General features: G+C 34.5%; 1 protein-coding gene across 3 annotated transcripts in view; it reads right to left on the bottom strand.

The window, feature by feature from the left end:
* The window catches only part of ZFR (zinc finger RNA binding protein), a 76,757-nt gene that overhangs the window by 29,430 nt on the left and 32,014 nt on the right, over positions 1-15,313 (bottom strand). For all 3 annotated transcript variants that reach the window (XM_081298177.1, XM_081298176.1, XM_081298178.1), the window contains 8 exons: positions 12,601-12,792; positions 11,285-11,576; positions 8,793-8,989; positions 6,805-6,924; positions 5,365-5,510; positions 2,833-2,995; positions 1,898-2,103; positions 726-876 (listed from right to left, as the gene is read on the bottom strand). In XM_081298177.1, the coding sequence (XP_081154303.1) occupies positions 726-876; positions 1,898-2,103; positions 2,833-2,995; positions 5,365-5,510; positions 6,805-6,924; positions 8,793-8,989; positions 11,285-11,576; positions 12,601-12,792 (1,467 nt within the window). The remainder of the gene's footprint in view (positions 1-725; positions 877-1,897; positions 2,104-2,832; positions 2,996-5,364; positions 5,511-6,804; positions 6,925-8,792; positions 8,990-11,284; positions 11,577-12,600; positions 12,793-15,313) is intronic.

Below are 15,313 nucleotides of genomic sequence, written 5' to 3' on the forward strand. Positions count from 1 at the left end.
GTTTGGTATTATCATTTAAGATACTGACTGGGCGTCTTGGAACACATCCCTGAGGATAAGGGGGTACTATTGTATTAATAATTAAACTAAAGAAATCAAAATCAGGGGCTGGGGATGTGGCTCAAGCGGTAGCGCGCTCGCCTGGCATGCGTGCGGCCCGGGTTCGATCCTCAGCACCACATACCAACAAAGATGTTGTGTCTGCCGAGAACTAGAAATAAATATTGAAAATTCTCTCTCTCTCACTCTCTCTTTAAAAAAAAAATGAAAAAAAAAAAGAAATCAAAATCAGATCCTTTTAGTTATATTTTATTAAAAATATGTCAAACTACATAAGTAAGAGGTTCATGAATTTAAAAACTTAAAATTAAGCACTGGTAGTGTGGCTTTGTTAAGAGGGGAAAAAAAATCACTTTTTGTCCCCATCAACTGCCTTACACTTTAAGTATTGGAAAAAGAACAGGAAAAGGAGGGCATATGCTACAATTTTACATTTCAAAATAAACTGGCAAGATGGCTTCATGTCAAATACAAGCACCATAAAACCTAAAAAGACAAAGTAGAAAATAGTTTTATCAGTTTGCACAATTAAGCAAAAAACTCAATATGGAAAGTCAAGCCAAAAATTTAAAGGCTGGCTGAGGTTTAAACTGAAGCACAGTTAGTCCTGCCAAAAACTTTTGAACCAGACAAGGGGTAAATTTAACATTTTCCATCATACTTACAGCAAGCTGTTTGGGTAGGTTTTCTGCAATACGGCTTAATAATGTCTTTGAAGGTTTTTCTGAGCACAGCAAAACAAGGTTGACATTTCTATCTCCCCGGAGAAGTAGTCCTTTTGCCAATACTCCCACTCGCAACACTCCTTTCAAAGCTCTGTATCAAAATCAACTCATATTATAATATGACATTTATTTCCTTTTTCCCCGTCTTCTTTCTTTTTTGCAGCGCTGAGCATCGAATCCATGCTAGGCATGCACTCTACCACTGACCTATATATGCCCTCAGTCAGAACCATGATATTCTCTAAACACAATATTAAAGGGAAATTATTTTAATACTATTAAAATCATCATCAACTACACTAACAAAACTATAGTATTTTTAACTATACTTCATTAGATAAGCAATATGGATTAAAAATAAATCAAGAACAAAGTTCTTGGCTGGGCATGGTAGCACACACCTGTAATCCCAGTAGCTTGGGAGGCTGAGGCCCTGGGTCACCAGTTTAAAGCCTGCCTCAGCAAGAGTGAGGTGCTAATAAGCAACTCAGCGAGACCCTGTCTCTAAATAAAATACAAAATAGGGCTGGGGACTTGGCTCAGTGGTTGAGTGCCCCTGTGTTCAATCCCCAGTACCTTCCCCCCAACCCAAGAACTAAGTTCTCACAGGCAAAACAAAGGATACCGAGTACTTCTGTTTTTCACTTTACCGTTAATAAAAGTCATGTTTGAATTAATACAAAAATATTTCCAAATGGTAAAAGGAAAAGTAAAAAGTTATAGATCATACTATACAAACTCAATAAGAAAGATGGAGCTAAAGTTTGGGCTTATTCATGCTTTATGGTTAGTGCTACTACAGAATAGTAAAATGAAGACTGCAAGGGGGACATACCAACAAAAAAATAGAGAAATTAGCGGCTGAATGCAACTGGAAAACCATACCAGAGACTTTGTTTTTATGTAAACTTAAATGAGTAGAATCCAAGGTTTAAACTGTGTTGTCAATGGGACTATGTATTTCTCATTTTAGCTGAAAATATTACGTATCTAACACAAGGATAGTTAAGAAAGGTAGACTCACACAGGAATTATCTAACTGTGATTTCAAATATAAAAAGTGCACGTAAGGAAAACTAAAAATATGTACAGTAAATAACATGAAAACACACCTGTCTTTACCTCCCTCTTTTTTATCATCTCCTTCTTTGCTCTTGCTCTTCTCATGTTCAGACAAACTGTCTGAAACGAGTTTTAAAGCACGTTCAGTGATAGAAACAATTTTCTGAACTGCTTGCAACTCCTCTTCTGTTGGATAAATGGTTGCATGTTTTGTCATTACATAACGGTCATCAGATGAGTCAGGACGACGTAAGGGCTAGTGAGAAAAGTTATACTTTAATTTAGCAAGGTCCTAAGCAACTTAGTGAGACCCTGTCTCTACATAAAATATAAAAAAGGACTACGGATATGGCTCAGTGATTAAGCATCCTTGGGTTTAATCCCTGATACTAAAAAAGTCTTCTGAGCAAAAGTAAATATTATTTTTTGACTACACTTGATCATATCTTTAAAAAAAAAAAAAACCAGTTAAGCAAAATATCCACTTAAACAAATTTCAATTTTCCATTTCAGTAAAATGAAAATGCAAGACTACATGTGGTAGTAGAAATCAAACCCAGGGACTTGACCTCTACTACTGAGGTACATGGCTACCCCTGAAAATATTTTTTAATAAATTTAAAGTATTGATGATTTTGAAATTTTGATTTCCGTAACTCAAAATTTTACAACAGCCAAGACTTTATGATGACAAATGAGAAAGAATAGGCAAAGGAGTTTGCTGTTTTATTCTAACTGCTGAATGTTTGTTCTTGTTTTTAGTAGTCTGGACTTCTTTTATGAGATGTTCCTCATAATCCTTTTAGCCAGTTTGTTCAGAACATAAACTCTCAAGACACAGATCTTTGTGAGAAACATCTAAATCAGATGAAAAAAATTCCATTAGATTAAGAGATTTAGTCTACAAACTAGCCCTCCAAACGATCTCCTAATGTTGAAACAAGTTTAAATTTTCATTTCTTATGTAAAAAACATAGACACTCACTGCAGGACCCTGTGGTTGAGGAGGCATGCCTGGTCTAACACCCAGAAGACCTAATGGGCCTGGAGGACCATGAGGATAGCCCCCATCGGGCATTCGGCGACGATCATCCCAATGATGCTGTTCTTCCTCCATTCGTCTCCAGTACATGTCCTCTTCGTACCGTCTGAAACACAAAGAATATTACAAGGTTATGAGAAGAAATACAACCCAAGGACTTGCATCAGTGATGACATAAAAATTCTACCCAAGTCAGCCTAACATTTTTCTTCTTCCCTACTTATCTGATTTCCCAAATTTGCTTTCATTGAGAAGTAAATCAATGTAAAAACAGAACCAGAGAGAACAAAAAGCAGAAGAAAACTTCAGAGCTGAAGGTCAAAGTAGAAAGAACAGAAATGTTTCCTTTCAATCTCTCCCCACTGAAATTTTGCTTTCTATAACTTAAAATTTTACAACAGCCAAGACTTTATGATGACAAATGAGAAAGAATAGGCAAAGGACTGTAAACAAGGCCAAGATTGGAAACCCAAATATCTACTCCTAAGGGGGCTCAACCAGTAATATATATAAAACACCCAATGTGCACACAGACATTAATAGCATTTTCTTGGTCTTTATAAAACTAAAACTCTCTCCTACATTTTTACCTTAAAGAAAGCCTCTTAAAATACCTTTAATTTCTCTATTTGTGATACAGGCACAACATATATACTTCTCTAATATGCGCAAAATCAATGGTGTATAGTAATAAATGGCAATTCAAGGTCAATGAGACAGTCTCATTGTTGGGGACCTATAAAGAGCAACAGAGATTACAGTACAGTACAAAGCAAATATCCTGTCTAGAGACAACAGCTGTGACTTAGTTCATAATAACTGTTGCCATAAGGAATAATGAATGCATTTGCCAAGGTCATCAGGGTTTTTATGAAAACTTCATGGTTCAGATGAAAATTTACTATGTATTCCAAATAAAACACCCATGAACTGAACCTGGAATGTGGACATTTAGTGTACAGGTGACATCTTTCTAATCTATTCTACAATCTTCTTCACCATCTCTTTCCCTCTGGGTTCTACCTTTACTTTCAACTTCAAACTAGCATAGTAAGAGCTCTCAAAGAAAATCATGTGTCAAGCAAATATTGGTAGCAAGTTTTATTAACAAATCTGTTTAAAACAAAACTTAAAGAATTATGCTTCTTGTCCACCACTGTAACAAACTACTCATTTCTTCATGTTGGGAATAAGCATCACTTTTTAGGTAATCCAAGGACTGAGGGAACCAAATATCCTGTTATGTAATGTAGGCCTTGAGAAAAAAAACCATAAAAACCATAAAAACAGCTTGAAGGTTCTGAAAAATCATGTTCAGTCCAACTTGGAATAGTTTATTAGTGCTAAAGATGTTTAAGTAAAATAACAGCTGGGACATTTAACTGTTGTTTGCCAATTCACATTATACTACGTAACACATTACCGGCAGTTAGGTACTTAATAAATTTTAGACATGCAAGTAAAACAAAATAATTATATAACCTACTAGAGAGAGGAAAGTCCTAGTATAGGGAAGAATACATTACAAAGGCAGAAGCTCCAAAAAGAATATAGGACTTATTTTTATCTTACACATAAAAACTGGTTTACACGTAATGGTAAAAACTAAAGGTAACATACAATAAAAGCCAAGTAAGTACCGTATAGGAAATGTGTACAAATAAGTAATAAAAAATAAGAAATTTTTAGCACAGTAGTAGAGTGCTTTCCTGCCGCAGTCTGGCTGGGCACAATTTAGGAGCCACTTGTCAAAACAAACGAACTTTATTTTTAGAACTACACACCCCAAACCACACAGCTCTTCAGGAAAACCTTCAGAGCCCAACTGCCACCACTGGCTTCCCACAAGCCTCTCAACCTCCCCCACTCCTCCTGCTCTTGAGGCTGATTGGCTGGGTCACGTGGGTGGAGCCAAAAAAGTCCCCCAATGAGCAGCTCCATGGTCTGAAAGGGCGGGGAAACAGCCCAATGAGCATCACTGCAGAGGAGCCAATCAGTTGGCAGCTAGAAGTTTGCTGGGGGCTGTGAGCCAATCATCAGCTGGCAGCTGGAAGTTTGCTGGGGCCCCTTTGGCTGTGGCTCTCAACACTTGCCTCGCATGTGTGAGGCCCTGGATTTAATCCTCAGCACCACATAAAACTAAATAAATAAAATAAAGGTATTGTGTCCATCTACAACGAAAAACCCTTATATTCAGAATACTGTTATCAGGTAACCAGTCATTCTATTTTTCCTGTTTTAAATTGAGGTACTTATTCATTTATAACATGAAATTTTTTATATGATAACACTTTCAACAAAATTCCTAATCCCAATAATTTAATTTTAATATAATTTTTCCTAGACTTACGATCTTACTAAACACTAAAAGTACATTAAAAAAATATGAATTGCTCTAAATGGAAGACATATACCCAGAAACTTTTTTTATGAAGGAAGAATCACTATCATGCTATTAAAAGTTAAGGATATTACCTCATTTCCATTCTCCAGCGTTCCTCTTCTTCCCGTCTTCGCCAATATTCCTCCTTCTGCATCTGCTTCCTCATTTTCTCTTCTTGAATCTTTCTTGCTCGAATACTAGGTTTTACTTCTACTTGCAAATCTGGGTTTACTTTTTTCTGTTAAAAAAAAAAAAAAAAAACATAAAAAAAAAAAAAAGGAGCCACCTTCAACAATCTACCTCCATCTTTAGCCATACAATTACACATATTGATCATAGAGGCTTTTACTTACAAAATTTCCTAAAGAGAAAAATCAGCATAACTAAATTGAATCAGAGAAAATAATTCAGAATACATTAACTAAAATGCAAAATTACTAGGCTGGGATTTGTGGCTCGGAGGTTGAGCGCTTGCCTTGTATATGTGAGGTACTGGGTTTGATCCTCAGCACCACATATACATAAATAATGGTATTGTGTTCATCTGCAACTAAAAAATTTAAAAATATATATATAAAATTACTAAGTATGTAATTTAGTGTTGACCAACAGAAAGTCCTTGTGGGACTGATAGATGAATATTTAATTTTAGTTGTTTATAAATAGATGAAACATTCTAAGTATCTGCCTTGGCAATATTTCTTTTCATGAAAATACTGCCATTTAACAGACTGTTTTGCCAGCCGTGCATTTTAAAGAGAAAATATGAAACTAGTTCATTAATCCAACCTAGTTAAAAATTTAAATATTAAGATTTATCTTAATATTTATCTAATCTAATGTCATATTAGATTGGGTAGAAAGAGGTGATGGGGGGGGATAGGAAGGGCAGCAGAATAAAATAGACACTAGTATAGCTCTATGTATATACGTGGCCGTATAACCAATGTGATTCTGCAACCTGCACACTTGGAGAAAATGAGAATTCATACCCCATTTGAATCAAATGTATGATGTCAAGATCATTGTATTGTCATGAGCAACTAATAAAAAATAAATATTTTTTAGTTGTGAAAAAAATAAGAAGGTAAATTAATTAAAAAAAAAAAAAAAAAAGATTTATCTTAATTCTTACAGTGTATCCAGTGAAGAATTCCTAGGGCAAGATGATAAAATTTTTCAAAAAAAAAAATCATCTTACAATTCATTTTATTTGGAGTTCTACCAAGTTAAAGGAAGTAGATAAAGATTTGACACGTTTTTCAAACACTATATGGAACAACTATCTTTAAATGATTACTTGATCAAAGCAACATTTGTTCGTTTTTCCACAATTACCAAAATTGATGAGAAAATAGTTATATTGGTTTTACTAACTACTAAATAAAAAACAAACATCTGATTTAGTACCTATGTGAATCTTTCAAGAGCTCATGCGAGTTCACTGACTGGGTGAGTTGTGGTTAGATGTTTTGTTTTACATAAAGAATATATGTGTTGTAAGAAAAACAGAATAGTTAAAATTTACTTACTTTATATTGAAGTCTGTGTCTCCGTCCTTTCAAGTGCATCTCCTTAGCATTGGGATCATTAAAGCTGCATTCACATAATTTACAATGAAACCGTATTACTTTTCCTTCATCATTTCGTACCTTGGTGTAGAAAAAACAGGAAATAATTGTAAAATTTCATTCATAGACCCTTACAGATTCTTTGTTTCTGTATTTTTTAATGTGTGTAATTGTACATAATGGTGTAATTCATTTTGCAAATTTCATACACACACACAATATTCATGGATTATTTAATACAGATGTGAACAACTGGAATTTGAAGTGGGAGAAAAACATAAATGGCATGGATAAAAGGATAGAAACTGAGAATGAAATTATTTTTAACTTTCAAAATATTTCATACATTTGCTTTTGTAATTCTCTTTCATTTGAATATTTTAATCTATAAACACTTAGATTGTAATTTAGCTAGATGCCTTAAATTTTCTCATCAGTAGTACAGAATACCTAAAGCTGGCCAAAATTGTTCTTGGAGATGAAGATATTTAAAAGCATTACTGTAGCATACAACTTCCTCAAAGCTCAAGATTTTATACATGTAACTTTAAGGAAAGTCCAGATTAATTTTTTTCTAACTGTACAATCAGAAAGATAAGTAGACAAGAATGTTATTACAAATTTAATAATGGATATGCAGTTGAAATTACAAGCGTTTAGACTGGCTCTGAATGCAAATTTCTGAAATTTTTGAGTATTTAATTAATCCAAATCAATCAGAAATTAGGATGCTTGAGTTAAAAACATTTTTTAAAAAAGAATACCAAATCTTACATTTTTTAAGTGATACTGCATACTGAACCCAGGGGTGCTTTACCATTGTACTAAATCACCAGACCTTTTTTTAGTTTTCAGACAGGGCCTAAGTGGCTGAGGCTGGCCTTGAACTTGCCATCTTCCTGCCTCAGCCTCTAGTCACTGATATTACAAGCATGTGCCACTGTGCCCAGCTCAAATTTTACTCTTATAAGAGATAAAGCTAAGTTAGAATTGTTTATAAACTACTTATAAATTACAGAATGCATCTTGTAAGTAAAGAACTCAAAATAATACGCAGTCTTCCAGGCATGTACTAGGTTCTTAGTTTCATCTAATATTCATAATTTTATTGAGGAATATTCCTATTTTATAGATGTGGACACTGAAGCTCAGAAAAATGATACAATGCTCTGCAATAAAATGAAAGTAAATAGCAGTGTCACAACACTGTATGGTTTCTTTCCTGCTAACAGCAAACGCTAATCCTAAACCTAATTTATTCAAGTCTAATGTCCCCTTGCTCCTACATTTACTAATTTATTTAACCTTTAAATAGGAATAGTGTTCTAATCAACTTGAGAAACCAAATAAATGTCATGTGTTAAATTAGCAACCTTAATTTTAAACATAAATCAAAATAATTGTTCAAAAAGAGACTTGCTCTCTCCATCATTATTTTTGCTTCACAGAATTTAAAAATATATGCATTTTTTTTTTATTTTTTAATATTTTTTTGTACCAGGGATTGAACTCAAGGGCACTGAACTACTGAGCCACATCCCCAACTCTTTTTATTTTGAGATAGGGTCTCACTAAATTGCTGAGGCTGGCTTTGAACTCACAATCCTCCTGCCTCAGGATACAGAGCCACTGGGATTACAAGCATGCACCACTGCACCCAGCAGAATTTTTTAAATTTTAATGTCTTATGATAGCTAAATAGAATATTACAAGAATATCTGCAAATAAATAAAAGTTACCTTACACTTCAGTGACACTGTTAACAAGAACAAAAAGTTAAACAGGCAAGCTTAAAGGACTTTTTTATAATACTCATTCCTTCATAAGTGACCTAAATCTAAAATATAACTAAGTATACTTTTATTTTACATGTAGAGCATGCTTGCAACAAAGTCACATACATCTTCCCTTTACCCAATTTCAGACCTATAGTATTCTCAAAGCAATACCTCTTCCACATAATCATGGCCCACTGGTTGCACATCACTCTGCAATGCAGCAAGAGATGCTGGTGTGACTGGTTCTGACATTGTGTCTGTCTTTACTTCAGGAATCTGCACAGCAGAAGTGACAGGAGTACTTTTAACACATTCAGTTCCTTTTAAGTCTTCTGTTTTATTTCCTGTTGACTGTAGCTTGTTACCACCTAGAACAACAAAGAATTACAGTAATTTTATTTCTATATAAAAGGACAAACCCTGATACAATGAAAACATCATAGAAAGTTATTTTCTACCAATAGTCAAACTTCTGTGTATATACTAAAGATGGGAACTTTAAAGAACCACATAAGTGGCTTCTAAAATCCTATTAATAAAACATATTTCTGAACTTCCCTTCTTTAGCTCTAAAATCCAAAATCTAATCAAAAAGTTTGTTATTCTAAACTGACAGTATGAATAATCTCAAAAACTGAAATAAAACCCCATAAATCATGGTTTTCATTTTAATTATCTACTAAAGAAATTGAAAAAAATTTTTTAGTTGTTGATGGATATTTATTTATATTTGGTAGTGAGACTTGAACCCAGTGCCTCATATGTGCTAGGCAACCCAGTGCAATAGGCAAATGCCCAGCCCACTATCAACTAAACTTAACATTTTAAATAACTATCCAAGAGAACGCCTGAGTACCTGATTGCGAATTTTCTATAAAGACTTTCTTTCAAAAATATTTTAAACAATATACAAAATGAGCGCAATGTCCTAAGTTTTGATAATACCATAAGAGAATGTAGCCAGTTGTGGTGGTACACGCCTATTGATCCCAGATACTTGGATCCCAAGTTTAAGGCCAACCTCAGCAACTTAGCAAGAACCTAAGTAGAAATTTAAAAAAACAAAACAAAAATGGGTGTGGGGGGCAGGTCGGAGGGTTGGTGATCAAGTTCAGTGTTAAGCTCCTGTGTTCTAGGGGCAAAAGACACTGTAGATGCCTTTTAGGTGCCCAAAATTAAAAAGAAAAAACAAAAAAGCAAATAATTATAATACCATGTGAGAGTGCTATAATAAGTAGGAACCAAATATTGTAGGAAAGCTAAAGAAAGAAGTCATTACTCTTTAACCTGATCCAGTTAAGAAAGGCTACACAAAGGGTGTGAAACTTGAACTGGGCTTGGAAAGAGGAGTAATGATTATAATACTGGTCAGGAAGAAAGAAAAAAATAATGTTTAAACAGAACAGCATGTACTTAAAAAACACAGTAACATGGGAATTGAAGTGGAAAATTCAAGGAAGAGTCAATAATTCAGTGTAAATTACTATCTAGGAAGAAGTGACAAGATATGAAACTAGGAAGGTAGTAGGAGGCAGATTATGAAGAATCTTATATGACAGAAATAAGGAATACAGATATGCTTGGGGAAAGCCAAAGTGAATTTTTAAGCAGAAGACTAATACAATTTGGTATGTATTTTATGATGACTGATCAGACTATCAAACAACATATTGAAGATACTGGATAGAGTAAGAAACAAAAATTCTAAGAAAGAGACTTCAGACCTAAAAATTAAGGCAAGGGTAATTAAAAAGACAGGAAAAAGCAGGAGGAAGAAATGAATAAAAAGTATTAGTAAACTTTTTTATTTGAAAAATCAGTAATTTTGAGAGATTATATTGTGGTATTCTTGTGACAGATTTATGGATTAGAACAGAACACATTGCAAATCATCTGGGAAACCATACAGAGAATGAACAGAGAATAAGTACGTAAAACACAGCTCTAAAACTCCGGGGTTTTTAATTTGCCAAAAAATATTTCAAGTCACCGAACATTATCAGAATGAATGAGACCACCCAGGAATAATGGAGCATAGTGAGATAAGAGCTAGAATCAGCATCTTAGGAACTATTTAATGAGCATCCAGAAAGTGGACCAATAATGATACTTGAGAAAAGGATGTGTGGACCTATAAAAAGAGATAAAGACGTATCTTAAGTTTTATAGTACAGCAGTCAATGGTACTGAATGTGTGGGGGGGGAGGGGTTGTCAATAGGATGAAACCAAGAACTGGCCACTGCGCTCAGCAATTAAGTCTTTGGTGAATCCTGAAATCAGTTTCAGGGAACACTATAGTAGACTGAATTGAAAAGGAACTACAGAAGTAGATAAAGTAAGGACTCAGGAGGGATATAGCTCAGTGGTGGTGTTTGTCTGGCATACACAAAGCCCTGGGTTTGATCCCTAACACTGTGCCAAAAACCCCAAACCAAACTAAAAAAAAGGTTTCTGTGTATATCCACAACTACGTTAAGATATGGTCATATTTCTATGGCTGAAGGGAAGAAAACAGTATAGGATAGATACAGAGAAAAGGGTAGATATCTGAAGAAGATAAAGGATGAGTTGAATAGCATAAGCAGAAGGGTTAATCCTTCAATAGAAAAGAAACACCATTTTGACAGAGTTAAGAGGAACACAGAGAAACTTCAGTACTTGCCAACAAAGTTTATTTTGGGTGTAGATGTTTTCTTGGCAGCCATATTGGTAGGCACTGCTGATACTTTAGTGTTGGATGTACTATTAAGAGATGAATTTCCTGTAGTCACAAGACCTTTCACTGAAGAAGTTGCAATTGATGAAGTATTCACAGTGCAATTGCTTGCTGCAATGCTTGAAGGAGAGGCAGTTGGTTTTGAAGCAGAGACAGCCGTTGAAGAAGTAGCTTGGCTAACAACGTTTGGTTCTGTTGAAGGAATAGGTTTACCAAGTTTTGTGTGTAATTTAACCACCTACAAAACAAAAGTGCATTTATTTGTCAGGAAACACAAAATGCAAACTTTTAAGCTTATCTAAATGACATTATTAATAAAATGAACATATTTTTCTTTGCTATATTTTTTCCATTTTATTAGCGCTTTATAGTTGTACATATTGATGGAATTTGTTGTTACACATTCACAAATGCATATAACATAATATGATAATCTGGCCCAGCACTTTACGCCCCCACTGGTTCTTTTCCTCTACTGATCTCCCTCTGATTTTTAGGAGATCCAATCCCACCTTTGTTTTCCTTTTTCCTCTCTAGCTTCCACATATGAAAGAAAACATTTGACTCTGAACCCTCCAAGTTTGACTTATTTCACTTAACAAATGGATGGTCTCTAGTTCCATCCTTTTTCCTGTAAATCTCATAATTTCATTTTTCTTTATGGCTATATAAAACTCCATTGTGTATATGCACATTTTCTTTATTTATTCATCCACTGATGGATATCTAGGCTGGTTCCATAATTTGGCTATTGTGAACTGTGCTGCTATAAACATAGGTATGCAGGTATCACTGTAGTACTTTAATTCTTCAGGATAAATAACAAGTAGTAGTACAGCTGGGTCATGTGGTGGCTCCATGCATAGTTTTTGAAGAGCCATATTTTTTAAGTGAAATGCTTTTATATACAAAACTCATTATTTTCAAGGTACTTTGTGAAGCAGGTATGTATACATATTCCATCTATTACCAGGTGAGGAAATAGTCAGGGAAAGATGAAACTTGGTCACATGTAAGCCAATCTATAATTAAAAAAGACCAAGTAGAAAGTGATTATATCATTTCAAACATGAAATAAGTGGTTTAATTCAATTTAAAGAAAGGAATCTAGTCTTTCCCTTTAAAGAATTATATATGTTAGCACATAAGCAAGGCTTAGAACACAATGTTTTCAAAATTTGAAGTCATCTTTACTAAAATCCCCATTGAAAAGGTAAAACAAAACAAAGACATAAGGCTGTGTGCCAAAAAAATCCACCTACTTTCTGATGCTTAGCACCACGAATGTGGGCAGCATATGCATCTGCTCCTGTACAAGACACATCGCAGAGCTCACAACGTAGCTGATTCTGAGTCCCACGAGTAGAGTTGTTGCTGCTGCTGGTATTTTGTGAGGCTTTCAATGCAGCTTCTTTTTTTTTATGTTTCTGTCCTTCTAAGTGTTCTTTATAAGTCTGTTTTAAACAAAAAGGGCAAATTTTGCTTCACTGATATTCTTTCTACAGAATTTCATATTACTTAATTCTCAAATTTCTAATACTCACTTAAAAAATGTAAATCTAAAAAGCAGCTGAATAAGAATGTGAGCACGAGCATGAAGAATTCACTATATATGTGATACATCCGTGAGTCTCTGCACGCTCTTTATTGAGATTACTTTTTTGTGCGTGGTGGTGCGGGGGCTAAATTAGAAACGTGTGTGCTAAGCAGGCCCTTCATCAATGAGGTATACCTCCTTCCAAGAATACATTTATCCAACACTTTGAGCTGCAGAACACTTTCACACATAGTCATAACATAAGCAACTTATTCCAGTTTCAAGAATTCATATCTTTTATTGCTTATGTATAATATTGAATAGAGAATGCTCAGGGAGAATGGTCATTCAACAAAGAAATTAATTACAGAATTAAGATGAGGGAAGAAAAATGTACCTTATACCAGTACCAAAAGCTACTGCATAGGGCTGGGGTTGTGGCTCAGTGGGAGAGCGTATGCCTGGCATGTGTGAGGCACTGGGTTTGATCCTCAGCACCACATAAAAATAAAATAAAGACATTGTGCTCATCTACAACTAAAAAAAATTTATTAAAATTAAAAAAAAAAAGCTATTGCATGGTAATAAGAGTCTTGACAAACAGGCATGTTTATTTATAAAACTGACTTTTCTAACTCAGAATGTATTCTGAAACATTACCTGTATTATAATCCATGTCACCTGCACAAAAGCTTATTTAAAATAGGAAGAGTCAAAAATGTATATATTTGTAAGGAAAACCATTATTATGGTAAAATTACCAATAAACCATGCAGATATTTTGCACATGATTAGGGAAGGCAGGTAATTAAAATAAGAGAACAATAAGAATTGCTAGGCAATTTTGTTTTCTGTGTGGCCAAATGGTTCTTCTTTCATGTTTTATTATTAAAATTATTTTTAAGACTCACAAATGATAAGCATCAAATTTTATGTTCATCATGGGATTTCAGAGCTGGGTGAGATTTTAAGGACCAGTTGTTTGATTCTCCTGTCATTACCTCAGTGGCCTCAAGTAGTTCCATGTAATAGTTTATTAATTACTTAAGACAAATCCTTGTTATGGAAAGAAAAGCTCAAAGAAGTCTGTCTCTAACATGGTTAGCGGTAGAACCAAGATTAAACCTTGGCCCTGAATTCACCTTAACTCTCCCTTTCTTGGCCCACACCTAGAGTCTAATTCAAATCTCAGTGATATTTTTCTTTAAGATTCATTAACACTTTAAGGCACAGTCTCTGACTTGCAGAAATACCCTTGGCCCATTCTTGTGTAGCCATCTAACTCTCCCCTCTCCCCCTGTAATCAACGGTCAACTTCATGTCTTCATTCCAAATAGTGCTGTTAAACTATCACCATAGTACCATGTTTCATGTTTTTCATATGGGCACCCACATAGTCAATAAATCTCCTATTTCTGTGCTTGCTACTTGTATCATAAAAATCACTTGCCTCCCCCCCCACCAACCATGTGGCCACAATGCCACCCTTTCCTATCATACCCAAAACAGGGGAGGAAAAAATAAAACAAAAAACCCACATGGTTTTATAAATCTAGCCACATATATTAAAATTGGTTTCAGTAACTCAGAGATCATCAGTACTAGTAATTGAAAACACTCCTCAAATTTGTAATTAAACATAGAAGTAATCTAGTAAATAAAAAAGAAATGTACACTGGATGGGCAGAGGGATAGCTGGCTACAATATAAAGAAACTACCAGAAAGTCAAAATGATTTTTTTCTTTTAAATTAATCTTTTTTTTTTTTTTAACCTACCAAGCTACAAGACTGGGAGAGGCGTTGAATTTAAAACTGGAGCCAAACAAAACCAGAAAATAAAGGTCTTACATACTTCATTAATTGTTCTTTTTGAAAAAGACATGTGCTTATATGCTTATATCTTCCTTATTCCCAACATTCCTACAGTCAGTCCTTATATGAAAATTTATAGAAACAAATTATATTATACAAAACATGTATAAGTCAGTCTCAGAAAAGTTATAAATTTGAATATAGAACTTTAAAATTGAATTTAGCTTTTAATTAATAAGCAAAGCAGCCATCCTGAAAAAAGTTCAATTTCCCTGTTTTTCATTTATACTCATAATCATTTTTATAGCTTCCCCCCCCACCAACAATATTTTCAAATTGCAATACAAAGAGCTTCTAAAAAATGATCGTCAGACATGGTTATACATGCCTGTAACCCCAGCAACTGGGGACATTGAAGCAGGAGGATCAAAAGTTCTAAGCCAGCCTTAGAAACTTAGTGAGGCCCTAAGAAACTCAGCAAGACCCTGTTTCAAAATAAAGAGGACTGAGGATGTGGATCAGTGGTTAAGTGCTCCTGGGTTCAATCCCCAAGACCACCCCCCACCCCTACTCCCAACCCCCCATCAAAAAAAGACTATTTGAGAAATACAGTCTTCCTTTACTG

This window comes from Spermophilus citellus (genome assembly GCF_964194105.1).
Source record: "Spermophilus citellus genome assembly, chromosome: 1".
Classification (NCBI taxonomy): Eukaryota; Metazoa; Chordata; class Mammalia; order Rodentia; family Sciuridae; genus Spermophilus; species Spermophilus citellus.